Source organism: Mus musculus, chromosome 14 (assembly GCF_000001635.26).
Source record: "Mus musculus strain C57BL/6J chromosome 14, GRCm38.p6 C57BL/6J".
Classification (NCBI taxonomy): domain Eukaryota; kingdom Metazoa; phylum Chordata; class Mammalia; order Rodentia; family Muridae; genus Mus; species Mus musculus.
Window position 1 is genome coordinate 42,557,793 of NC_000080.6, and position 25,459 is coordinate 42,583,251.

Here is a 25,459-nt window from a genome sequence, read left to right on the forward strand (position 1 = left end):
AGTGATTAATCCTTTCTCTAGCTTTTCTCTTCCTCAACCTTCTCTTTGGGACTCAGAATGGTCTCCCCTGCCCTCGGCCATCAACTATGCAAATGCATTTGTGTTTATCTATCTTCAGTGTCTGCTGGGAAAACATCATTCCAAAATTGCAACATCACTAATCATATGAAGAATATGAATAAACTAGATGATATGAAATTTTATATCAGGAAGATAAATGCTGAGAGGTTAGAACTTTTTCGAATCTTGGACATTGACTTGAATACTGATTTGAACTACAGGTAAAATTATGCCCTGTATCCTTTTGACTGTATTGTGTCCTCTCTGTAAACCCACATTTTCTCTCATAATGGAGTGTGTCATCTCTCACATTCAATATAAGAAGTCTTGACAGTTGTTTAATTGTTTGATGAGATAAGTACTGTGTGTTCTATGGTCATCCTCTTTTGTACTTGCTTTTGTGGGGATTGGAGTCTGAGTGGTTCTGTCAACAGCTGGAAGGACCTGGTCACAATACTGCATTACTGTGTAAAAGTGCAATGTCTGCAGGCCATTACTGCTTTACTCTAATCTTGTTCATTGTACTCTGAGACTATGGAACCTACCTGGATTTATTTGGCGTTTTAATTTTGTGTGTGTGTGTGTGTGTGTGTGTGTGTGTGAAATTAGTTGTGTGTGTTTTGTTCAGGATCTGGGGTTCTGAGACCTTTGATGGGGTCGAGGCTTTGTGTGATACACAGTTTGTAGGGAGTGATAGTGTTGAGTCCTTAGAGGCCCAAGTTAATCATCAGGGTACTTTGTTTCCTGTGTTTATCTTGGTATCACATAGGAATCTCCTGGGGTAGGAGGTGTTAAAAAACCTTTTTCTTTATAAATACTAGTTATGTCCTCTGAGAATTCAAGTAGCAATAGGATCCAAGGATTATCCCTGCCTTAAAACTAAGAGGAGAAAAAAGCCTTATATCTAAGGACCAAAGCCTGTGGGACAGTCTAGTAGAAACATCTCACAGAACTAGTATATTCCTTGAGGCTCATGTAAGAAGCTCTTGAAGGTCACCCATCTCCATTTGATCCCCTGGATCTGCTGTCTTCTGCCCAAGATATTTAATCAGCACCAATAGGACCCACTTTAAAGGAGCAAGGATGTGGCATACAATTGGCTTGGGTAGTCCAGATACAGCCTTTTAGCACATGATACTTGATTGCTTAGTTCAGAGGATGATTTACTCTTTGGGCCATGCTCTACCACAGGATGAACACTGAATTCACCATCATTAAATCACAACATGAGAAGACAATGTTGGATATGGAAAAAATGACGCAGTCAATAAGTGATACCATTGAGAAGTACAAGGAATTCATAGAAGATAACGATTCCTACAGGTGAGTCCCAGACACAGCTGAGACCCAGCACTAGGCAGGGAATGGTTGTGGCCTTCTAGGACTTTGTACAAAAGTGAGAGCTCTAGTTCTATACTCTCTGTTTCTTAATAGGAGCCCTCCCTTGAGTCATGGGTCTTGGATTTGTACCTCTTGGACTCAGTTTTCCTAAGTGTGAATATTGTCCAAGACCCTCCAGTCTTTATTCTTCCAAATTCAGGATCTTCTGCATAGAAACCATTTCCACCATGCTGGGAATCTCAAGCAACCCTGAACTTCTAGGGTTGTGACAGCAGATTACAAGATCTGGGATCCATGACAAAAAATGGAAAGAGTTTATACCTTTTGGGTCTTCTGTCCTCCCTAAGAGGGCATTGCCCTCTTCATACTGATGGTTTTCTGGTACTACACACATATGAGCAACCACGAGGAAGTTTTCCTCTTCTGTGATGTATATGGAACACTCTTGGTGTAGGGTTATCAGAAATATTTTGAGACTTGTTACATGTGACTGATCTCTGGATTTGACCTGCCTCTATTTGGTACTTATGGATATACAGTGGACTCTAGTCTCGGGCTGTCTGGGGATCAGAACCCTTGCAGGGATCATAATATTTGGAAGAGTGGCAGGCAAATCGAAGATAGCTGGGAATCAACATTTATGTTTTATTTGTTTGTGGTTCAGCATCAGGCACACCCACCTCCTGAAAGAATGCAATCAATTGAAGAAAAAAGTAAGGATGTTGCTGAATGAGAACAGAAAGCTGCTGGTAGAGCAGGCTGACCAGGAGGCATCCTTTGGTGAAGAAAAGAGTTCTGTGATGAGACCAGCAAGAACATACATCCCAAGTGCAAAGCAGCAGCAGGTAGGATGATGTGTATCAGAGGCAGATTGCCCTCATGGCTAACCATACATATAGACAATCCAATTTAACAGTCCACCAACTTATCCAGGCACTCACCTCTGTCTCCTCCAAGTGTTTATTTAGGTGATCATCTACAAGGCTTTCTGTGGAGGTAGACTTTTCAAGAAACTGCATGTTTAGCAAACAAATTTTTCTGCCCTGATATAATCTGCAGTTCACTAGGGGAGATTAGTTGATTACACATCACAACTCTACATGCTATTAAGTTTGAATGGTGTTGGGCTAGAGCCTTTCTTTAGAATAGTAGAGAGCTTTGAAGGAAGATGTAAAGGCTTGTAGCCCATTTGCTTTATGGAGATCATGTGAGATTCCAGGTAGGAAGTAATTTGCAGGGATGATAGCTTAGTGGAATTGACAAATAAGTGGATTTAATGTTGCCTTTTGGAAGTTTTTGTCCCCCACCCCCACCGTTTCCCCTGTAGATTTTTATTCACACTGACTGACTAGCAGCTTGCCAGTCCTATTTTCTTTGAGTGCTGTTGGAGTTGGAGTTCCTGGGCCTTGTGGTCTGGAGCTGGCTGAATGAGCAGGGATGTAGGAAAGGCTTCTCACAATCTCAGGTTTGGTGTGAGAGTTTTGAGGCTTCATGAAAAAATTTCTCCATATATACCATTCATTCTGACTAAGAAGAATGTTCTCTAGAGGTTTCTATTTCTCTAGTAAGAATACTAGAGTTGAATTTCTCAGTCGAAACATCTACACTGCATATTCTAAATTATTTGGTCTTCTAGCATGACAGATTCTTCATTGTTTTTTGCTCCTAGCCTTGCACAGACATGCTGTCCACCATGGGCATGTGGCCTCTATTTCAGGATCTATCCATGCAGGAGAGTTTGAAGTTTCATCCCAACACTGGTGAGCTGCCCTTAAATGGTTATCCCTTCCTCTACCTCTACCTACTGAGGAACTTCTCAATTCTGCATTTCATCAATTAGGCACTTCATGCCTAGTCTGCATGGTTATCCTCCATGAGAGGTGACAGATTTGCTCCAAACTTGACAATTCTATGGCCTTATCTTTAACCCACAAGAGCTCTGGATGGGTGCCAGGTAACCTAGGAAAATTAGCATTTCATCTTCAAGCACCTGAACCTATAGGTCTCCATACACTTCTATCTTTGATTGTGGATGATCTTGTTCAATTAAAAAACCACACAATCTGGAAGGACAAAGAAGAAATATAGAGTAGGGACAAGAAAGAAGGTTCTTCCATTAAGAACATTTTTCTTTTTTTTTAATTTTTTTTTATTTTTAATATTTTTTATTATTACATATTTTCCTCAATTACATTTAGAATGCTATCCCAAAAGTCCCCCATACCCTCCCCCCCACTTCCCTACCCATCCATTCCCATTTTTTGGCCCTGGCATTCCCCTGTACTGGGGCATATAAAGTTTGCGTGTCCAATTGGCCTCTCTTTCCAGTGATGGCCGACTAGGCCATCTTTTGATACATATGCAGATAGAGTCAAGAGCTCCGGGGTACTGGTTAGTTCATAATGTTGTTGCACCTACAGGGTTGCTGAGGACCCAGAGTGCATCTAACAATCCTATTAATGAGTCTCTGGTTGAATACCATGCCCTCTTCTGGCCTCCGGAGGAATTGCATGCATTTGTGGCACAGTTGTGGTCCTGTGGGGATTTCTAGAGCCCCCTCTGGGCACCCCTAGGGTCCTGCCCTGCAAGCCTGGCTTGCTTGCTTTTTGCTGGTTTTGCTGGTACCAGGTGCGGGTTGTGGCAGGCAAAACATACATATAAATAATAATAATAATAATAATAATAATAATAATAATAATAATAATAATAAAAACAATGCTCCAAATTCAAACAAATAAACAAAACCCAAAAAGGCTCCAAATGTGTAGTCACACTAATATTACCTAAAAAGAAAGCCATGTCCCAACACGTCTGGGAAATCTCAACATGGGTAGATGGAGGTACTTTTCTGGAAATTCAGTATTTCTGCTTTACAGTTATCACCAATGCTGTTTATCAAGGAAATGAGAGGCAGATAGCTCTGGGTTTCCTGATTTCTTATGAACCCCAAATGAATATTCATTTCATAACAAGCTTTAGAGCAATACAGTTGTGACTCTCATAATTTGGTCAGCATGCCTATTACAGGAACACGTGCATGCCATATACCATATTTTAGGGGTACCTAAATCTATGACCTAAAGGATACAGTATATATCCATTTTCTATCATGAAGTGCTTATACACAGAGTAGGCCATGACATCCACGCCCCCCAAAATGTACCTTTTTGAAGCACTGGCTGTCTGGGAATTCTTGATTTAGACCATGATGCCTGGAGGTTACAGAAAACCATCTTGGCCTGTGATTTCTGGAGCTCCAGGAGTGTGACACCATACCCGGCTAAAAACGCTGGGCTTGAGACTGTAGGCTTTGAACTTGTTTTCTTTTTGTTTGTTTGTTTTTTAATTCATAAAAGTGCAGACTTTTCATTCAGTATGGATTTAAAAAGAACCTCTCTGTACTCAGTTGGATCAGTATATGCAGTGTATATAGCTTCAGCAAAATATCAAAATAGTGACCAGAAAAAAGAAAGAGAAAATAAAAATCAAATCTGCACACTAATGTAACCAAAAACGCTAATCCCCTAAGCAATCAAAACCCAAACCAACAGGGGCAGTTTAGTGGCACTGAATTACAACATGTGGTCAACCGTGAAGACAAGGTAGAAAGGCAGTTTCAGATGTAGTAGCCTATCAAGGCAAGCGTTGCCATGTTTCTTTGGGGGCTTTGTAGTTTAAGTCTTTGTAAGACCAAGGATGACACATGTTACAGGATTTTGCTCAAAGTTTTTTAACTTTACTTAACTCACCTCCATTAAATATTCTTGGTGGCGGGTGAGGACAAGTTTTAATTTACAGTCTTAGACATTTTGTGCTCTATGCTGAGCAGCTCTGGATGTGCTTCTGCCTTCTCTGAAGCCCTGCCTGGTGCAACCTCAGCAAGAGGGGAAGCCCACACACCTCTGTGTGGAAATGCACTGCCCTGCATACCCGGAACATCATCTAACCTCTGCTCATGTCTTTCATCTCCTAAGAAGATGAATGTCTTCTTGACGTGCAACAATAATTTAATAGCATAAATGTAATATAATATAATATAATATAATATAATATAATATACATAAACAATATAGTATGGAATACAAATTCTAGCAACCTAAGTGTTCTTGATGCTTTGTCCTGGAAGCACATAGCTCCCCTCCCCCTTTTTCTGACAAGTACTACACACAGCAGCACAGACCTGAGTATGGTATTGCTCCCTTCTCTCTGAAATGGCTGTTGAGCCTAATGAACTTAAAGCTTTGTTCATCCCCAAGTCTACACATTTTACATTAGCTGCAAATAGTGATGTTTCTTAGGTTCTCAGCTTGGAGCATGATAGAAGCTCTTATTGTCCATAAACAATTGTTTCTTATAGTGACCTTGTCCAACCCTACAACTTGGAGAAATGAATAACTGCAGTTATACACTACAACCAGTAGAATTCTCTGAAAAGCTCTTTTGCTACATGATTTACAGTTACACCTTTTCAGATAATCCGTCTGAATCTCTAAAAGGTATTCTATTGCTGCTACTCTGAGGATGAAATTTCCAGGGTTTGGACATGCCTCAACTGCCTCTTGCCCCAGGCCTGCTTCCCTCAGCCCCTAGCTCTCTGGCCTCACAAAAATCAATAGTCTACAATTCATTAAGAGACTCTTGGAGTCTCCTGACAAACACAGCCAAAGGATGTCTCCCATGCCTTATATTGGGACTTTTGGGACTTTTTATTCGATAGCCTATGGCTCTTGGGGAAGACTTTTTCCCAGTAGCATCTCTCTCTCTCTCTCTCTCTCTCTCTCTCTCTCTCTCTCTCTCTCTCTCTCTCTCTCTCTCTCTCTCTCTCTCTCTCATCCTTCTCAAATTAAACCTCTCCCTGTTTTATCCATTTTCCTTTTCATATCACCTTATCACCTGTATCGTGCTAGCCTATTCTACTCCCACGGTCTCCATTTACAGTTTTGTTTTCTATGGTTACTGCAGATTAATACCAATTGAATAGTAGTGAGCTTTTTTGCAGTATTCTACTCTCCAGAACACAGACAAAAGATAGAGAAACATGAGAATTAAATGATACTACACATCAAATGGACAGATATGTGCAGAATACTCTACCCAAGTACCAAAGAATAAACATTCTACTCAACAATCCAGGGACTCATCTCTAAAATAGACAAGTTTGTGGGCCACAAAACAAATTTGAGCAAAACCAAAATAAGTCCATATACCCTATTGCAACACAGTACAGTAACATTTAAAACCAACAGCAAACAAATCTCTAATAGGTACAAAACTCCTTGTGATCAAAGAACTCAGTGCTGGATAATGATATATCAAAGAAGAAATCAAAAAAGAAAAAAAAGTAGAAAATGTCCAGGAAAGAACATAATAACAGTATCTCCAGCACATGTCAAAATCTATTCTACAAGGGAAATTAATATCTCTAAGTTCTTCCATTTTTATAATATTTCTTCTGAAAGACTCCGAGAGGAGCCCCTCGCTCAGGCCTCAGGACAATAGTGGACACCCAAGAACTCACGACAGACCGAGCTTGTTGCAAACCACATGAGGCTTTATTCAGGGAAAGCCAGAGCTCTGGGGACGACTCATATCCCATGCAGGGGTAGAGGAGTCGTCCTCGAGGGAAAAGAGTTTCCAGTTTTTATAGGCCCTCGGGGGGAAAGGAGAAGGGGGAGATTAGGGGATTTCCAGATCTAAACAATATCTATTCTAAAATGATTGATTCCTCAAGAAATGAGTATGGGAGGGAAACAAGGAAAGAATCTAATGAAGGTACAGCAATGGGCACACACCTGGTCAGAACATTGGCAGACACACAGGTTTGAGGAGTGGCCAAAGCATTGTGCACCTCTATTTTTCTAAATCAATGAAGCCAGTTCTACTAACAATAAAATCTATTTTACCAATTTCAGGGCTTCTATGACCTTTTACATTCTGCCAGGATCTTTCATTCCCCACTTCTTCTAGTTACTAGTTCTAATCTTAGAACTAAACTGCAACCTCTTCAAGGGTCTATGAAGACTGATATTGTTGTCTTAATACTAACAACTGAACAGCACTAATCCTCTCTCTAACAAAGGTCATTAGTTTATTAAGAATTAGTGGGCCACATGTCAGCAGTAAAAGCAAAATTATTAGAGGGCCCATCAAGGTAGAAATGAGAGTGGTCAATCAAGGGGATTTATTAAAAAGTCCTTCAAACCATCCAGTTTGTGCTTCTCGGTCTCGTTTTCTCTTTTCTAGTCTGTCTCTTAACTTGCTCATGGAGTCTTCTATGACTCCAGAATGGTCTACATAAAAGCAACATTCTTCTTTTAAGGCAGCCCACAACCCTCCTTCTTTAAGGAAAAGCAGGTCTAACCCCCTGCGATTCTGAAGAACTACCTCTGACATGGATGTTAAAGATTCTTTTAACTTAGTAATAGACTGTTCTAGGGCCGCAATATCAGTGTCCATTGCTTGTCTTAACTGATTATAATAGCGGGGCACGCTGTCTAGGGCCACAGCTCCAGTTCCGATTCCTGCCGCTATTCCTCCTACCCCTAAAAGCACGGCCAAAGTCATAGTCACAGGCTCCCTGCGAAGGCGAGTCAGCCGTCTATCAAACTCATCAACAAAAGTTTCTGAGGGATGGTAGATGACTCTGGGCACTAACTGCACCAGGATGCAATAGTCTCTAATGTCATTAAACACTGACGTCGATACACAGGGGGTCAATCCAGTGCTGCAAGCCCACCACTTATTGGGACCAGGTGACAAATAATAAGTCAATTTGGTCCGGGGGCTCTCATAGGTAACATTACACAAGTGTCGATGACTCAGAGGCACTTTTCCTATGCATGTGCCTTTGCCAGATACTTCAGTGAGGGTGAGTGTGTGGCTACGTCCCCAACTGCAGTGATCATGACTGGTGGTATTATTATAAGTTCCCATTACTGCCATCCCCTCGTAATAGGGAGGTCCAGATGTTAGACACAGCCAGCAAGACTTGGTGGCATTGGGATTGGTACCATTTAACACAGAGAAAGCTCCTTGGAGGAGGCCTAACAGTCTTTGTCGGGTGGGTGATAGTTCAACTTGCTCTGGGGCTATAGAGTACAGAACAGGACTCGAAACATTTTTCTGTGGGGAAGACATTTGGTGAGTCTTTTGAGTGTGGGGTAAGGTCGGGGCTGGTCTTGGGAGAAAAGGTCGATTTGGCTCAGGGAGCACCTTATTAGGGCCTACTGGCAGGGCTGGAGGACTTTCAATGTTTAGACGGACATGGAGCAATGTACCAGGTCTACTACCATAATTGTAGAACACAACTCCCCAGGTTATGCCTCCAATCCACTGGGCAAGAGCATATTTCTTTCCCATGTTTGTGAACTGCAGTTTCACACGGTCTAAATCTGTAGGCTTACATTCCTGATTTCTGTATAGCCTCATTACTGCACGCTTGCCTGGCCCCTTATTTTGAAAAGAAAATTCTAATCCATCCCCAGATGGCTCAACGGCCCATTTCCAATCTCCATCGTTTGAGGTAACACAACTCCATTGACTGCAAAAGTACCACCTAGGCCCCCCACACCAGGAGCTCTTAAGGTGCTCAGGGCAGCTATAGAACCCATAGCTTCGAACCACATTAGGAGGAGTAATCCTGGCTGCAGGAATGATTTGGCGGAGGCAAAAATACAGGGTTGGCCACTATGCCCCCGGAGGCTCTAATTTTGAGGTGGCAAATAGTATTTCCCCTGATTGGGATAACACTTGCCAAGTGAGAGTCATAGGCTGGTGTGGGTTGTCATTCTTCTCTTTCAGGATGGCGCCGACGACGTAGGCGTAACTTAAGAGGGTTATCAGTCCTTTCCAATTCCCATTCATCTTGAAGTTCTCCAGGAGCTCGCTTTACGTGAGAGGCGTGAATCCAAGCAGAGATGCCTTCTACTTTGACAGCAGTGGGGGTGGTCAGTAGCACGATGTAAGGGCCTTTCCAACGAGGTTCTAGATTGCCAGCTCGATGTCGTCTGACGAGAACTGTATCTCCCACCTGGAACTGGTGAGGTACCATCAAATCTCCTGGTTCGTAGGCCTCCTTGAGCTGCTCCTAGGCGGTGTTTCTGACCACTTCTAGGGCTTTCATGCGTGTAAACAATGAAGAACCAGGGTTAAATTCTAGAAAATCCATCACTCTCCCTACTTCAGTGAGCGGGGGAGGCCCCCCGTACAGAATTTCATATGGAGTAAGCTTAAATTTTCCTGGTGTGTTTCTAACACGGAACAAAGCAAAGGGAAGGAGGGCTGTCCAGTCATTCCCGCCGGTCTCTACTGTCAATTTAGTCAAGGTCTCTTTTAGAGTTCTATTCATCCTTTCTACCTGTCCTGAACTCTGGGGTCTATAAGCACAATGCAATTTCCAATCAATCCCCAGTTGGATGGCCAGTCCCTGACTTACCTGGGCAACAAAGGCGGGTCCATTGTCAGACCCTATTACTTTAGGTATTCCAAATCGTGGAAAAATTTCTTCTAGGATTTTCTTAACCACAACATTGGCTGTTTCCTTTTTTGTTGGGTAGGCCTCCACCCATCCTGAAAAAGTATCTATAAAAACTAAAAGATATTTATTACCATACTTAGCTGGCTTTACTTCAGTAAAATCTACTTCCCAATAGGCTCCAGGGCGATCACCTCGTAGTCTTCTCCCTGGGGGATATCTCGAATGTCCTGCATTTGTCATGGCACACGGTACACAGCTCTTAACTACTGCTTCTGCAACATCAGAGAGTCTTAAAACATAAAAAGCAGATGCTTTTACCAGTGTTTGCAGGTGTTTGACTCCCAGGTGGGACAGCCGATGTATATTTTCAATAAATCTCTTCCCTTCTTTTTGTGGTAATATTATTTTACCATTACTGGCTGCTCGTTGGCCCTGTGAATTTTTTGCAGTAAACCCTAAATTGTCCATTAGTTTTATATCTTCAGGTGTATACTCAAAACTCTGGCTACACAGTTCCAGTTCTGGCAGAGCAACTTTCTGGAAAGGTTCTATCTGTTGAGTCCTGAAGGGCAGAATCTTAGGGCCGAGTGCAGCCTGTTTAGCTTTAACATCAGCCATATTATTTCCCCTTGTCACAGCACCGTGTCCTTTTTGATGTCCAGGACAATGTATAATGGCCACTTTGGCAGGCAGATGAATAGCCTCAAGGAGGCTCAAAATCTCCTCTTTGTTTTTTATGTCCTTGCCTGCTGATGTCAGCAACCCTCTTTGTCTATAGATGGCACTGTGGACGTGGGCTGTAGCAAAAGCATACCTGCTATCGGTGTAAATGTTGATGGACTGCCCCTCAACCATCCGAAGGGCCTGGGTCAGGGCAATTAATTCAGCTTTTTGAGCTGACGTACCTTCTGGCAGGCTGCCAGCCCACACGACTTGCTTACCATCTACCACCGCTGCCCCTGCCATCCTCTTACCTTCTACTAGGAAACTGCTTCCATCTATGTACCAATTTGGAACACCTGGCCACGGCTGGTCACGTAGATCACTTCGGATCCCAATTTCCTCCGCAAGGATGTCTGCACAGCAGTGAACGGGTGAGGAATCATCCGTTTCAGGGAGGAAGGTGGCAGGGTTGAGAATAGCGGGGGGAGCAAACACGACCCATTCAGTCAGCAGCAGACTCTGATAGTGAGTCATCCGGGCATTTGTCATCCATCGGTCTGGGGGCTGACGGATAATGCTTTCAAGAGAGTGGGGGGCTACCACAGTTATTTGCTGTCCCAGAGTTAATTTGTCAGCATCCTTAACGAGTAGGGCTACTGCAGCAACGGCCTTTAAACATGTGGGCCATCCGCTGGCCACTGGGTCCAGCTTTTTAGACAAATATGCCACCGGCCTCTTCCACGGCCCTAGAGCCTGAGTAAGAACTCCTCTGGCCACCCCCGCCCTCTCATCAACATAGAGGATGAAGGGCTTGGTTAGATCTGGCAGTGCCAAAGCTGGCGCAGTCAGCAGGGCCTTCTTAATATTTTCAAAGGCTTTCTGATGTTCTGATGTCCATCTAAATTCTCCACTTTCCTTGGTCAGGGGGTACAGGGGGGCAGCCAGTGTTGCAAACCCAGGTATCCAAAGTCTGCAGAACCCAGCGGTGCCCAAGAATTCTCTCACCTGTCTTGGAGTAGCCGGTGTTGGTATTTGAGTCACAGTCCTTTTTCTAGCCTCTGTCAGCCACCGTTTTCCATCCCGGAGGATATATCCCAAATAGACTACCTCCATCTGACATAGCTGGGCTTTTTTAGCAGAGGCCCGGTAACCCAACTCACCCAGTTCTACAAGCAATCTCTTGGTCCCCTGCCAACATTCTCTCTCCGTGGTTGCAGCAAGGAGCAAGTCATCAACATATTGGAGCAGGGTTACCTGGGAGTTTTCAGCTCGGAAGGAGGCTAAATCTCGATGTAGAGCCTCATCAAAAAGGGTGGGGGAGTTTTTGAACCCCTGGGGTAACCGTGTCCAGGTCAATTGTCCCGTTTGTCCAGTGTCAAGATCTCTCCACTCAAAGGCGAATATGGGCTGGCTGGAGGGATGTAACTTCAGGCAAAAGAAAGCATCTTTTAAATCAAGTACTGTGTACCATTTTCGCTCTGGAGGGAGTGAGCTGAGGAGGTTAGAGGGATTAGGAACAGTTGGGTGAATATCTTGGACCCTCTTATTGACCTCTCTCAGGTCTTGGACTGGTCGGTAGTCACTCGTGCCAGGTTTCTTTACCAGCAGTAAAGGAGTATTCCAGGGTGACTGGCACGATACCAAAATACCTAATTATAATAGTCTCTGAATATGTGGCCTGATTCCATCTCTTGCTTCACGGCTCATTGGATATTGGCGCACTCCTATAGGGGTTGCATCTGTCTTCAGTCCCACAACCACAGGGGGAACTCTGACAGCCATTCCCATGCCTCCAGTCTCTGCCCATGCTCTAGGGAAAGCAGTCAACCAGTCTTGTAGGTCTGGCACCTCTGTTTGCTTTATGCCTTCATGCAATCTGTATTCTTCCTCAAGCTGCAGGGCTAAGACTATGGAGGTGGGAGATTCCCAAGTTACTCTCGGCCCCTCTTGGGTAAATCTGATCTGGGCCTTTAATTTAGTCAGAAGATCTCTTCCTAGAAACGGTGTGGGACACTCAGGAATGACCAAGAAGGAATGACTCACTTGGCCTTTCCCCAGATCTACAGTGCGTGCAGTGGTCCAGGGGTATTGTTTCTGACCAGTGGCTCCAATCACTATGGTTCTTTTATTTTTTTATTTTTCCCAGTGGATGTTTCAGCACAGAATGCTCTGCCCCTGTGTCAATTAAAAAGTCCGTGGGGGTCCCCTCCACCATCAGGGTTACCCTAGGCTCGGGGAGGGGGTCCGAGCCCCGTCTCCCCTATTCAACATCTTTCAGAGTCAGGGCCTTAGGGGCCCTTCCCTTCTTTGGGCATTCCTGTGCCCAATGTCCTCTTTCTTTGCAATAGGCACATTGGTCCTTCTCTAAAATCTTCTGGACAGATCTTCTTCCTCCAGATCTGGATTCCTTGTTGCCCAGGTACCCTATCTGTCTATTCTCTGGCCTATTCCTTCCTTCACATTCCCCTACTACTGTGGCCAAAATCCTGCTTAGATTCCTCTCCTGTCTTCTTTCCCTCTGTTTCTCTCTCCTTCTCGCTTTTCCCTCTCTCTCTTCTCTTCCTCTGTTTCTCTCTTATGATACACCTTCTCTGCCTCCTTAACTAAATCCTGTAAAGCCATGGCATGTAATCCTTCTAGTCTCTGTAACTTTCTCTTAATATCTAATGCTGATTGTCCTATAAAAGCCATTGCAACTGCAGCTTGTTGGCTCTTAGAGGTCGAGTCAAAAGGAGTATAGCGTCTATAAGCTTCCATCAATCTTTCCAGAAAAACAGATGGGGGCTCGGTAGGGCCCTGCATCACTTCCCTTACCTTAGCCAAATTGGTGGGGCGTCTTGCCGCTCCCTTTAGACCTGCGACCAGAGCCCGGCAGTAAACTGCCAGCCTCTCCCTACCTTGAGCCGTGTTGTAGTTCCAATCTGGTCGATCCAGAGGGAACCCAGCATTAATCTCATTAGGTAGGTTGGTTGGGGCTCCATTCACTCCAGGAACATTTTTCCGAGCCTCCAGGAGAATGCGCTCTTTTTCTTCAGTAGTAAACAGAACCTGGAGGAGCTGCTGACAATCATCCCAAGTGGGTTGATGAGAAAACATAAGAGACTCTACCAGCCCCACAAGGCTGGTCGGATTCTCAGGAAAGGAGGCATGGTTAGCTTTCCAATTATACAGATCAGCCGATGAAAAAGGCCAATATTGGAGGGTCTGCAGAGACTGCAGGTCTGTGGGCGGGTCACCCACAGCCCATAAAGGAAAAGCAGAAGTAGTGTCAGGAACTCTATTTGCTGGGGGACTCTGGGCTCGTCGGCTCCGGGTCCCAGCTGCTGGCCCTCCGACTGCACTGGCAGCAATCCCAGAGCCTGGCGCAGGGACCTGCGGAGGCAGAGGATAGGGAGGAGGGGAAGGGGACTCTGGCCACTCGGGAGGCCCTTCAATTTCAGGATAGATCTTGGGGGGAGCTGTGGGTTGAAAAGGAGGCTCCGTTTCGGGTGGAGCCTGTGGTTTCATTTTTGCTTCTCGTAGAGTCAGGGCTCGGGAGCCTGACCTATGCTGGGGAATCCATGGTTTTATCCAAGGCAGAGGATTCTGGACGAGGTCCTGCCAAACAGTAATGTAAGGCTGTTGAGCTGGGTGGGACCCAGGTCCATTCTGAAAGACAATGGCTTTAACTTCAAAAATAAGAGTCAAATCAAAAGTCCCCTCCGGTGGCCATCCTACATCAAAAGCTGGCCACTCGGAGATGCAAAAAGTCTGCCAAGGTCCTTTCTTAATTTCTACTGAAAGATTATGGGCCCTTGATCTAACTTCAGTCCAGTGGTCTAAAGTCAAACTTAGGGGGGTCGTTATAGTCTTTCCCATTGTTGACACTACGTAAAACACAAAAAAAACACAAAAAACACACATACATACACTGACAAGTACCTGAAAACAGACACAAAAAGCAAACACACACTGACAGATGGTCTAGGGAGTACACTCCCCGCCCCAGACGGACTCCTAGAGTCCTTCCCCTCGCTCAGGGCTTCAGAAATACAGATGGTCGAGGGAGTACACTCCCTGCCCCAGACGGACTCCTAGAGTCCTTCCCCTCGCTCAGAGCTTCAGAAATACAGATGGTCGAGGGAGTACACTCCCCGCCCCAGACGGACTCCTAGAGTCCTTCCCCTCGCTCAGGGTGTCCCCAGAGCGAGCAGCAGCCGGTGATTCCAGCACGTCTGCTGTTCACACTCAGTGCCTCATCCTGAGGCAAAGGTCTCTGTTTCTCACGAAACGTCGCGGCTGCAAATTTCAGCACAGAACCTAGCTGGCTTACAGAAATATTTTTGGACAAAAAAATCTCACCTCCAAGTGGGTCTTCGGAGACGTGGGTGGTCACGCCAATCCCGGGACGAGCCCCCAAATGAAAGACTCCGAGAGGAGCCCCTCGCTCAGGCCTCAGGACAATAGCGGACACCCAAGAACTCACGACAGACCGAGCTTGTTGCAAACCACATGAGGCTTTATTCAGGGAAAGCCAGAGCTCTGGGGACGACTCATATCCCATGCAGGGGTAGAGGAGTCGTCCTCGAGGGAAAAGAGTTTCCAGTTTTTATAGGCCCTCGGGGGGAAAGGAGAAGGGGGAGATTAGGGGATTTCCAGATCTAAACAATATCTATTCTAAAATGATTGATTCCTCAAGAAATGAGTATGGGAGGGAAACAAGGAAAGAATCTAATGAAGGTACAGCAATGGGCACACACCTGGTCAGAACATTGGCAGACACACAGGTTCAAGGAGTGGCCAAAGCATTGTGCACCTCTATTTTTCTAAATCAATGAAGCCAGTTCTACTAACAATAAAATCTATTTTACCAATTTCAGGGCTTCTATGACCCTTTACATTCTGCCAGGATCTTTCACTTCAATTATATGTCTGGGATTTAAGGCCATAAAACTGTACCACCAAACTGCAGGGTGGGTCTTTTGTACCTGGTTAATCCTATTTGGAAATGTCCCCATACATATATCTGTAGGTTTTACCTCATTCAGATACTAGGTAGATCTTGTTTGTTTGTTTGTTTGTTTGTTTGCTTTTTGAGACAGGGTTTCTCTGTATAGCCCTGGCTGTCCTGGAACTCACTTTGTAGACCAGGCTGGCTTCAAACTCAGAGCTCTGCCTCCTGAGTGCTGGGATTAAAGGCATATGCCACCACGCCTGGCCCACTAGGAAGTTCTTAATCCAGTAAATTTGCGAAAGAAATTAACCATTAAATGTATATTTGGAACCTAAAATTTCAGAAAATGTGTCTGTGGCCATCATGGCTGGAGAGTATGGCATCAGGCAGTCAGGCAGTCAGTCGTTGTGCTGGAGCAGTAGCTGAGAGATTATAACTTCATCCTCAACCTGAGAATTAGAGGGACACTAGGAATGGCATGAGCCCTCTGGACACACACGCATGCACACACGCATGCACACACACACACACACACACACACACTCACACACACTAATGCCAGATCTCTCAATCTTCCCCAGTTTCACCATAGGAGAGCTGGTCCTGCCACTCATCTGCAGTGAGGTAGCCAGAATGCAGGGGAGATACTCTTCCTGCCCTTACTCTTTGCTACCTTAGATAGACAAGAATCAAGCCCAGGGGACAAGAGAGAGTGACACCTTACCCACCCCTCACAAACTGCAGCTGTTAGAGCAGTACACCCACCATATCACCTGGGCTGCACACTAGAGTTGAACCAGGTTGCAGGAGCAACAGTGACCCAGCCCCAAGAATGTGAGTACAGCAGAGATGACTCTGCCACTTGTCAACTGAGCTGTGGCATGGGCATGGGAGAGAGGTTTCCCAACCCTGTGCCAGGTAGGGGAGCAGGACTTAGGGCCATACAAGTGTTACACCTGGCCCTGCTCCTCACCAGCTGAAACACTCAAGAGGGCAGGCCCTGCAAATTGCCTGGGTAGCACAGAAAGCTGGCCCTTGTCTAAGGATATTATATCACAGCAACAGGAAAAAAAATGAAGTCACCATAGTTTTGAACTCCTGAATTTCAGAATTGAGGATAAAAATCCTGTATTGATTAAGGCATCCACTTTGTGGTACTTTGTAATGATAGCTCCAGAAAATCAACATGGGACTTTTCAAATGGCTATTCTTCAAACATTTGCTGAAGTTTATTTCAGGGAAAATGATGTCAGCCTTCACTCACATGGGATCTGTTTGTTTCCTGTAGAATGTACCAGGCTTGCATCTTTACTGTTTGTGCAAGGGCTTTTTAAAAACATGAACACCTCCTGAAGGGGCCTCAGATGCAAAATTTCTAATCTTGCCCTTTCCTCCCTGCCGCAGACCCTCTGGGCCCCTGTGTCTGCGTAGAACGGGTCTCTAGAGTAAGTGGGCAAAGCTTAGGATTAAATTGACAAACAGACACACACAGGAGAGGTGTTGAATCTGAATGTAATGACAGGTCGAGCATTAGACTATTTTATAATACAGCAAATTATCAGGAGCTACAAATCACAATAAGACAAGGTACACTGAAATTTACTAGAAACAAGCAAAAAAGGAATTTGCAAGAACTGGATAAATGTTTACAATAGAGATCAACAGCCCTGCCTAGGATCAGCCTAATGCCAGGCAAGAATTTCACACTTTAGTGTTAATAGCACCAGGGGGTTTTAACTCTTGACAGGCCTCAAGATTATTGTAGTGTCACGGATCCCTAAATTCCTAGGCCTTGTAAAATCTTATCTTGTCTGGAAAATTCCCCATTTATCAGGACAGTATATCAACTTGCTCTTGGCATGGAATGTAGCCTGTAGTAAAGATTTCTATCTCAGTGAGATTCCCAGGCACTTTCTGCAGATCAACTGGGCTAATGGCCATTTTATTGTAATGCTTAATTAGTTACTGAATAGGTTAAACTCCTCGCTGTAATCTGGAATCTTGGAACACTGGGAGAGGCTTTAGCTATGTCAGAATTCAATCTTAAATGGCACTTATAATAGGATAATGCTTAGAAGAGGGCACGTGGATCCATACACTAGACTAACGCGGGAGTGGAAAATTAATTTTATGGGTTAGGGGGATCGCTAGACTCCAGGAGGGAGTTTCCTTGAAACTCTTTTCCTCACGGCCAGCTTCCAAGCTTCCGCTTGTCAAACTGACCTAACTGGAGAACATGGCTTTCACCAGACTCCAGGAGGAAGCTTTCCTGAAACTCTTTTCCTAATGAGATAGCTTCCAAACTTTTGCCTGTCAAGATGACTCCACCAGAGTACGTAGCACCTCCCCAGACCAATTGTCTCAAAGTCCTGATGACCTCTTATTAGTTTGCTCCAAATCTCTCTTTCTTGGGATTACAGAATACTGCTCTAATGAGGGAGAAGGTAACATTGTGGCTTAGAGCAGTGCCTGAGTATTAGAATAGTCATTAGAGCTTCCTGGAAGACACCTGTGCCTGATCCCATCCCTGCTGTTTAGAGTCAAAGATTGTAGAGTATAGGGGTGAGCCTTTAGTAGAAAGACACCTCCAGAGGTCAGCATGCATCACCAGGGTTGACATTCACTGAAGCTCAAGGGCATTGCCCCTGGTTTTTCCCAGCAGGAATAATAGAGAAGAAACTGGAGATATTCCCATCACAAGTTTGTTGTGGATAGCCCTGGGGCTAATTATATAAGTTGTTAATTCTGTTCTCCTGTGAGTGGTTGTGAACAAGGAATGAGTCAGCACTCAGGTGATTTCCTGTAAACCTGATTCCTATTTTAATTTGTAGAGCTGATGATTGGGCAGGTAAAAGGGAGGGTGGAGCAGAAGGAGGGGGGAGGAGAAGGAGAAAATGGAAGACAGAGAGGACACAGAGGAGGAGGAAGAAGGAGAAAAGTGGAGCAGATGCACATGGTCTGGAGAAACTGCCAGTTTGAAGGTGTCTCATAAGCTCTGAAAGATGGTATTGTAGCAGTAGATATGCCCTTCTAGGTGCATTGCATGTAATCATATTGTATTCTTCCTTGCTGGGATATATTTGGGTTGGAGAGATTTACAGCAACACAGGTTTTATTCTAGTCTACTTTCCTTTGATTATTAACACAAAAAAAGAAACTTTTAACAAATCTCAGTAGGTCTTTCAAGTATGCGGAGACGACAGTACTATAGCTGTACAGAGTAGAAGAAAGGCACCATGATAGTGAGGAGTAGATGACATGCAATCAAAACAGTAGGGGCAGCCTAGGGGGTTACCCAGAACCAAAGCCTTTCACTAAGTACTGAATGCCTTATGCATTTATTTCTGTAAGTACTGAATGCCTTATGCATTTCTAACTTTTGGCTCTGCTTACAGATCATCGTTCTCTGAAGAATGGAAAGTCAGGGACAGGGCATGACATTCTTCAGTGGTTGTTAGATAAAAAATTTTTATAAAAATGTGTGTGTGTGTGTGTGTGTGTGTCTGATATATGTAGTAAACATGAACATTTTAACATGGAGGGATACACACATTTGTGCCATGTCTAGGTCAGATAAGAACATGAAGTGTCCTGTTCTATTATTTTCTGTCCTATTACTTGCAGAGAGTACTTACTGTCTGGGTCATCTTTCCAGGTCTTCCTTTATTTAAACGTATTTTTCTCTCCTCCATGTATCACCCCACTGTATATCCTCTTAGGATATAATTTGGCCAAAAGACATAAGCTATGGTTATGGTGTGGTTAGTGCATAGGTTGTGTGGGGAGTAGAGCAAGGATGTATGATGTGTGGTGTGATTTCAGAGTTGATGAGATGGTTGTTGCCGAGATTTGTTTAGAAGGAAGGAGATGGATACTGTTAGGTAAGAGATTTCAAATTACAATATACTCTAGAAATATACTCTAGTACTTAACACTGTAGAGGGAAAGTTCACTCCCAAGAAACTTACTCAATATTTTATGGAGAACTTAACTAAATAGTTCAAAGTCTCCAAATGAAAAGATGTGACAGGGTGGACAAATGAAAAGGCTCATTAGAGGTGGTAGTTTCATTTCTCTTGCTGTGATGAAATATCCAAGACAAAAAGTGTCTTAGGGAATAAACAGTTCATTTAGCTTACAGTTTCATGGGACTGTCTATCATTGCAGGAAGTCATAACAGCTGGTGGTTCACATTATAGGTCTCATCACACTGACAGTCCAAAACAGAGAGAAATGAACACATATATGCTTACTAGCTCACTTGAGTGCTTGCTTGTGTTCAGCTCAGTTCTCCACAGGAAGACTGGGGTTGGCTAGTGTAGAGTAGTGAAGTGTAGTATAATGTAATGCTTAATGTTTACTGTGCCTGAGACCCTGGACTCCCTCTCTAGTAATGCCCACTTAGAAAAGCTGAAATCAGAAGAGCAGGTGACAGATCTTGGGACAGATGTTGAGAGGGAGACTGAACGCAATGAGTTGCAAACTCAGCTACCAATGGATTACCTCTTCTGTAGAAGTACTGTGGTGGGCAACAATTGGCCAAATATCTCCAAGCAACTGATAAAGAGAAATTGGTATGTTTTCCACACACACAACACACACACACACACACACACACACACACACACACAGACACACTAATGTGACAGACGTCTGACCTGATGGATGTGCCAATTACCATCTTCAGCAATGTGATCTTACTATTGACTTCTGGAAAGTATCCAAGAGCAATCCCAATGGCCTTTAATGTTTCCTGAGTGGGTATTAGACTTCCATGATGAACAACCCAAAACAAAATAACCTAAAACTGCCCCTGGGTTTTTCATTTGATAGTTTATGGGATTTAGGGGAGGCATTGTCAGCATAAGAGATTAATTCTATTTAAAGTCCTTTATATGGATTTGTGTATTATAATGGTTCTACAATTGTTGGTTTCCATGTACCCTTTCAAAAGTCTTCAGTCAGTTATCCCACCCCCATACTACCTCCTTCTCTTAGTTTGGTTTTGCTTTTTTGCCCTGCAGTAAAGGTGTGGAAAAGCCACTGGGCAGACCAAATGCAGAGATGTTAGACTATATTTGCCATAAGCCCACTGTCTGGTATTGACCTGGATGGAAATGCAGCTACACTACTTAGAGGGTAGGAAAATGTAGCCTTGGATGTGGGAGGTTGAAACTGGGCTTATATTTTTAAAAATTTAGTACATTTTTGTCTTGGCAAAAGCATGGCATCATATGGGCAGACATGGTGCTGGGAATTCTGTGTCTGGAACTCCAGGAAGCAAGAATACCTGTCCTGAGCTGGTGAAATTTTAAAGCTGTTTTTAATAACAGGAATTACAGAGGGCTACAGACAGAACAGACTGTTTGCTCTTCTGACTATCATGAGCCTAAGGGGCTGTCTGAGGCAGCCCTGTTCTTACACTTCACCATACTTATGGCCCTTTGGCTTGGGACAGTCTCAAATCCAAACAACTCAATCTTTCAAATCATAACACCCTGAACAATCTCCAAAGAAGGGAGACAAAAGAGATAAAGAAGCATAGACAAAGTTGGAAAGAAAATGGTAGCAGGCAAGGATGAAAATAAACTAGGATGCCAAGAAGATGCAAGAAGACCCCTGGTCCTCCACTGTGCAGTCACTATTCATGATGTACAGAAAGGGAACTCAAAGGCTTAGCCCGCCTTTTTCACTCTCAGCCAAATGGGTTTAACACAGCAGGCTCATTGCTAATTCCAGGTTTCACCTTCCTTTCTTTTATTACAAATGATTTCATACAGATAAGCACTTTTCCCTATACAAACTCTTCAAAATCTGACTTTACACCATGTTTGTCTCCATTTGTTCTAGTGAGCTAGGTGGAGAGGCATGATGACCAGCTGTTTCCCCAATGCAAAATGAACTGACAGAGTACTTTTCTCTTTTAAGTTGTCCTCTATTATATCATTTAAGGTGTTTGCTCACAGAGTGACTATGTGAATATATACAATCAAATACGTACATATGTGTACAGAGACACATGAATACGTGCCTTCACATATACATACACACACATATAAAAGAAAAGAATACATGAATGAACAGTACTATATACTTGCACCTACAACAAGCAGCTACCATTACATAAATATTACACATAAACATGCTCACAAACACCTGGGCAAAAACACATACACAAACAAAGATATATATATACACACACACACACAAACACACACACACACACACACACACACACACACACCCCAATGAAAACACTGCTATATTACAGCACATTTCCTGACAACTGAGGAAGTATTAGGACCTGAGCTGTGTAATCGATTCTTAAATTAACCCAACTTGTGCTGCCTGGGCCTGTGCTGATTTCCTTTCAGGAACTTTTTCCATGCAGATATTTGCTGCTTCTACAAGTATGATATAAAACAGACAAATCGGTCCTCTGAACACACAAGTGGGTCCACACAAGATTCAAAGTTCTAAAAAAGAGAGTTCAGAAGAACGTCCTCCAGCAAGCTCCAAGATGAAATATATTCTGCTCTTTAAACCTAGCTTAGCTACTTCTCATAAGACTCTCTAGCACCAATAAAAACAGTTAGCCATAGATATTATCCAGTAGCTGCAATTCAACACATTACAGTTCATGCTATATAATACCAGGGCCAGGAACAGGAATGGGTAGGAAGGTAAAAAGGGAAGTGGAAAGGGAATTGGGGGAGGTTTTTTTTTTTTTTTTTTTTTTTTTTAATGAGGGGAAACCTGGAAACGGGAAAATGTGAGTAAAGAAAGTACCCAATTTAAAAACCAGTTGTGCATGTGCACGCACGCGCGCGCGCACACACACACACACACACACACACACACACACACACACACTTGAATAATGCTAGCCAAAAAGAGGTTAGTGACTTAACATGCCTTGATTTTTCTTAAATGCAGCATTCTGCAAAACAATGAGAGGGAATCTGTACTGAAGCAAAGTCATGTCTATGATACACTCAGCAAAACAACATCAGCAAAGGGTTGCAGTGTAGGATTCCATGAATCCACTCGGTGAAGACAGTAAGACACTCATTAGATTCCAGGGGTTTATCTTAGTGCAATGAAGGCGAAGGAGTCTAAGTTTTATTTTTAAAATGCTTACATGTTTAACTTTTTATTACTAAAGAGTTTAATTAGAAAACAATAAAACTGGAGACTGTCCTTCTGTCCTAGGAGTGTATTGGGCCCGAGAAGCTCTGCTCTGAGATAGCTGCCATAGAGAAGATCAGATGACCTGGTTCCTAGATAATTCCGGAAGTGACATCCTGAGCCACCTCTCCGTACCATAGAGCTGAAAGGGGTTGCTGTCAGGGGTCCAGGAACTCCTCTGCCTAGAAGGAAAGCTAGCAGTGACCAACTGGGAGGGGGACAAGAGCATGTGGCTGGATTGGAAGTGGCCACGAAGGTCACATCTGGCCTGGTGTCCTCACCTCCTGACACAGGGGTCTGAGAATCTCCTGTGATCCCTGCCAGCATCCACGAGGCAGGCAAGAGAAAGAGTGCTTTGTGAAGGCCCTGCAGCAGAAGACAGACACAGAAGTGGAACTTCACGAAGAAGCTTGATCCCAGGGCCCCTGGAGTTTGAGGACCAGTGGATGGAGTGCCACGATAATCCAGGTAAGTTGGCTTCTGTGGTTCCTCAAACAACACCAAAGCTTTCCCACCAGGCCAGGGAACCATCTTTTGTGACTCCTGGGTGCCTGGACTCCTGCCCTATGACCTCCAAGAGCCCTACACTTCCATCTTAGAAGGATAGGCTGTTGTTTTAGGTTCCTAAGTGTTCTTTCAATAGGAACATCGAGATCCTTGGAGCCCCATTTTGTCTCATTTCTTCAGCTAGCTGTTTTTGAGCACTCCTTTTGTTCCCCATATCATACTCATATTCCAAGGGTACCATGCCTGCTTTGCGGTTTTTTCTCTCATGGGTGGGCCTCCAAACCCAGGGTCTGGAAGTTGTAATGAATGAGGGAAGGACTGGGAAGGGGAATCTGAGGTCACATGGTAAGATTTGGAAAAGGTGGGCTGGACTATCTATGTTTTCATTCACTTTTAAATGTTGGCAACTTGGTTTCTCTTGGTTAAGAAAGGCATTAATTGTTGAAACACTCCACTATGGAAAACATATAGCCCAGGTTTCTTGGGTAAGACCACCTCTGGTCTACACCCTCCCTACTACCACTTTCTGAAGTTTCCATCATGATGAGATAAAACTCATGAGAAGGCACAGTGAGTCAAGTTGTGTGTCTGGCACCTGAAGCAGACAGCATTGTCTTCCTCCTTGTTAATGAATTGGCAGTTACAAAAACAAACAAATAAAAAAACCCAAAACACTAAAATGTTTGTATAAAATTATAGAAAATAACACCATGATCTTCCTAGCTATGAGCAATTGAATCTCCAAACAATTAATTGAGACCAAACCCTACAAAGATCTCTGCCTGGGAGGTGACAGTAGATTCACAGATGCTGGTCAGAAGGCTTAAACAAAACAGGAAGTCTCAGGTTCAGTGACAGACCTGGTTTCCAGGGAATATGTTACAGAAAGGCTGAATAAAAAACAAACAAACAAAAAAAAGCTGTCCCAATAAACAAACAAACACACAAATAAATAAATAAATAAAACAAAAAAATAAAACTGAACAAAACCTCACATAAATAACTGGACTTTCAACACACCCAACAATATACATATTGGTACACACATGCTTATGCCACACACAAACACATTCTCTCTCTCTCTCTCTCTCTCTCTCTATATATATATATATATATATATATATATATATATATATATATATATATATACACCTGTCGCTCTCTCTGTCCAAAAATCATAAGTGAGTAGAAAAGTATGAGGAGATAACAATGGATGGTAGAAAAACAGTTGAATGGGGACTATGGAAGGCTTATGTTTAATGTGAGACACAGGACTCTGCTGTCCATCCCTTGGGCACTGACATTTCTCAGGGGGCACATTTCTTAGACTAGGTTGAGAGTGTTAGTGAAATTTCATTCTTGAAGCCTCACATCTCTCACACCAACACTCAGGCTGAGAGAAGCCTTTCTCACATCCCTGTTGATCAGTCAGCTCCAGAATATAATCTCTAGTAAAGAACTCTAGCAACACTGACAGAAAACAGGACTGACAAGTACCTGCTCACTGTCTTTCAGTGTGAGCCAAGATCTAGGCAGAGTGATGAGACCATCTTGCAATGCAGGAAAAGGGGAGAGAAAGCATACAAGCCCCCCACCCAAGGCAATGATTTCCACTCATATGGCAATTCCACTGGCATCTAATACATGCAAATTTTGTCCTGCCTGTGATCTCACATGAACCCTAAGAAGCAAATGACTTCATCAATCAACATTCTGTGCTACTACAATGAAGGCAAGCACATAGAACCCACTTACATACTGGCATGTACTTGTATACTATGTGTTCAACCTATCTATCATAAGGAATGCAGCTTTTAGTTTAGCAGGATTGTTTACTTCCCAAATATGTAGTTTCTTGAAGGAGGATAACTGCACATAAAGTCTTGGAAATGATCACAGAAATGAACAACTGGATGAGACATAGGAGAGAGCATGGATAAGGTACAGGATGGTTGCTTAGGCTTGACTGTGCTTAAGGTTAGACATGACTGCAACCTTCTTCTCATGATTTATGCACCCTACCTGCTGCTGCTTGGTACATATGTCATTGGTTTTCAGGCTGCCTTCTTTACACAGCCTCTTTGATTCGTTGGAGCATTTTCTAGTGTAATCTGCTCCTCTAGCAACTGTCTGTTCTCCTTCCACAACATCCTGACTTTGTGCTGGAGATGGTTAGATTCACTCTGGAGGTGGCAGTGCCCGATGCCGAGTCACAAACAAACAAATGATTACACAAGTCAGCATCCATCTTCCTCCCTCTCCTCCAAGGACCATCCCTGCCACAATGTACC

At 43.7% G+C, this 25,459-nt stretch overlaps 1 protein-coding gene and 1 pseudogene across 3 annotated transcripts in view; one reads left to right on the forward strand and one right to left on the reverse strand.

The window, feature by feature from the left end:
- The window catches only part of Gm8032 (predicted gene 8032), a 41,330-nt gene that overhangs the window by 3,537 nt on the left and 12,334 nt on the right, over nucleotides 1-25,459 (forward strand). For 2 of the 3 annotated variants that reach the window (XM_011245278.2, XM_017316256.1), the window contains 5 exons: nucleotides 119-281; nucleotides 1,252-1,383; nucleotides 2,066-2,246; nucleotides 3,071-3,161; nucleotides 22,986-23,129. In XM_011245278.2, coding sequence (XP_011243580.1) covers nucleotides 119-281; nucleotides 1,252-1,383; nucleotides 2,066-2,246; nucleotides 3,071-3,161; nucleotides 22,986-23,129 — 711 coding nt within the window. Of the gene's footprint in view, nucleotides 1-118; nucleotides 282-1,251; nucleotides 1,384-2,065; nucleotides 2,247-3,070; nucleotides 3,162-22,685; nucleotides 23,130-25,459 lie in introns of all 3 variants that reach the window. The other variant, XR_003951232.1, reaches the window with a different exon arrangement.
- Nucleotides 9,155-14,398, reverse strand: Gm46450 (annotated as a pseudogene).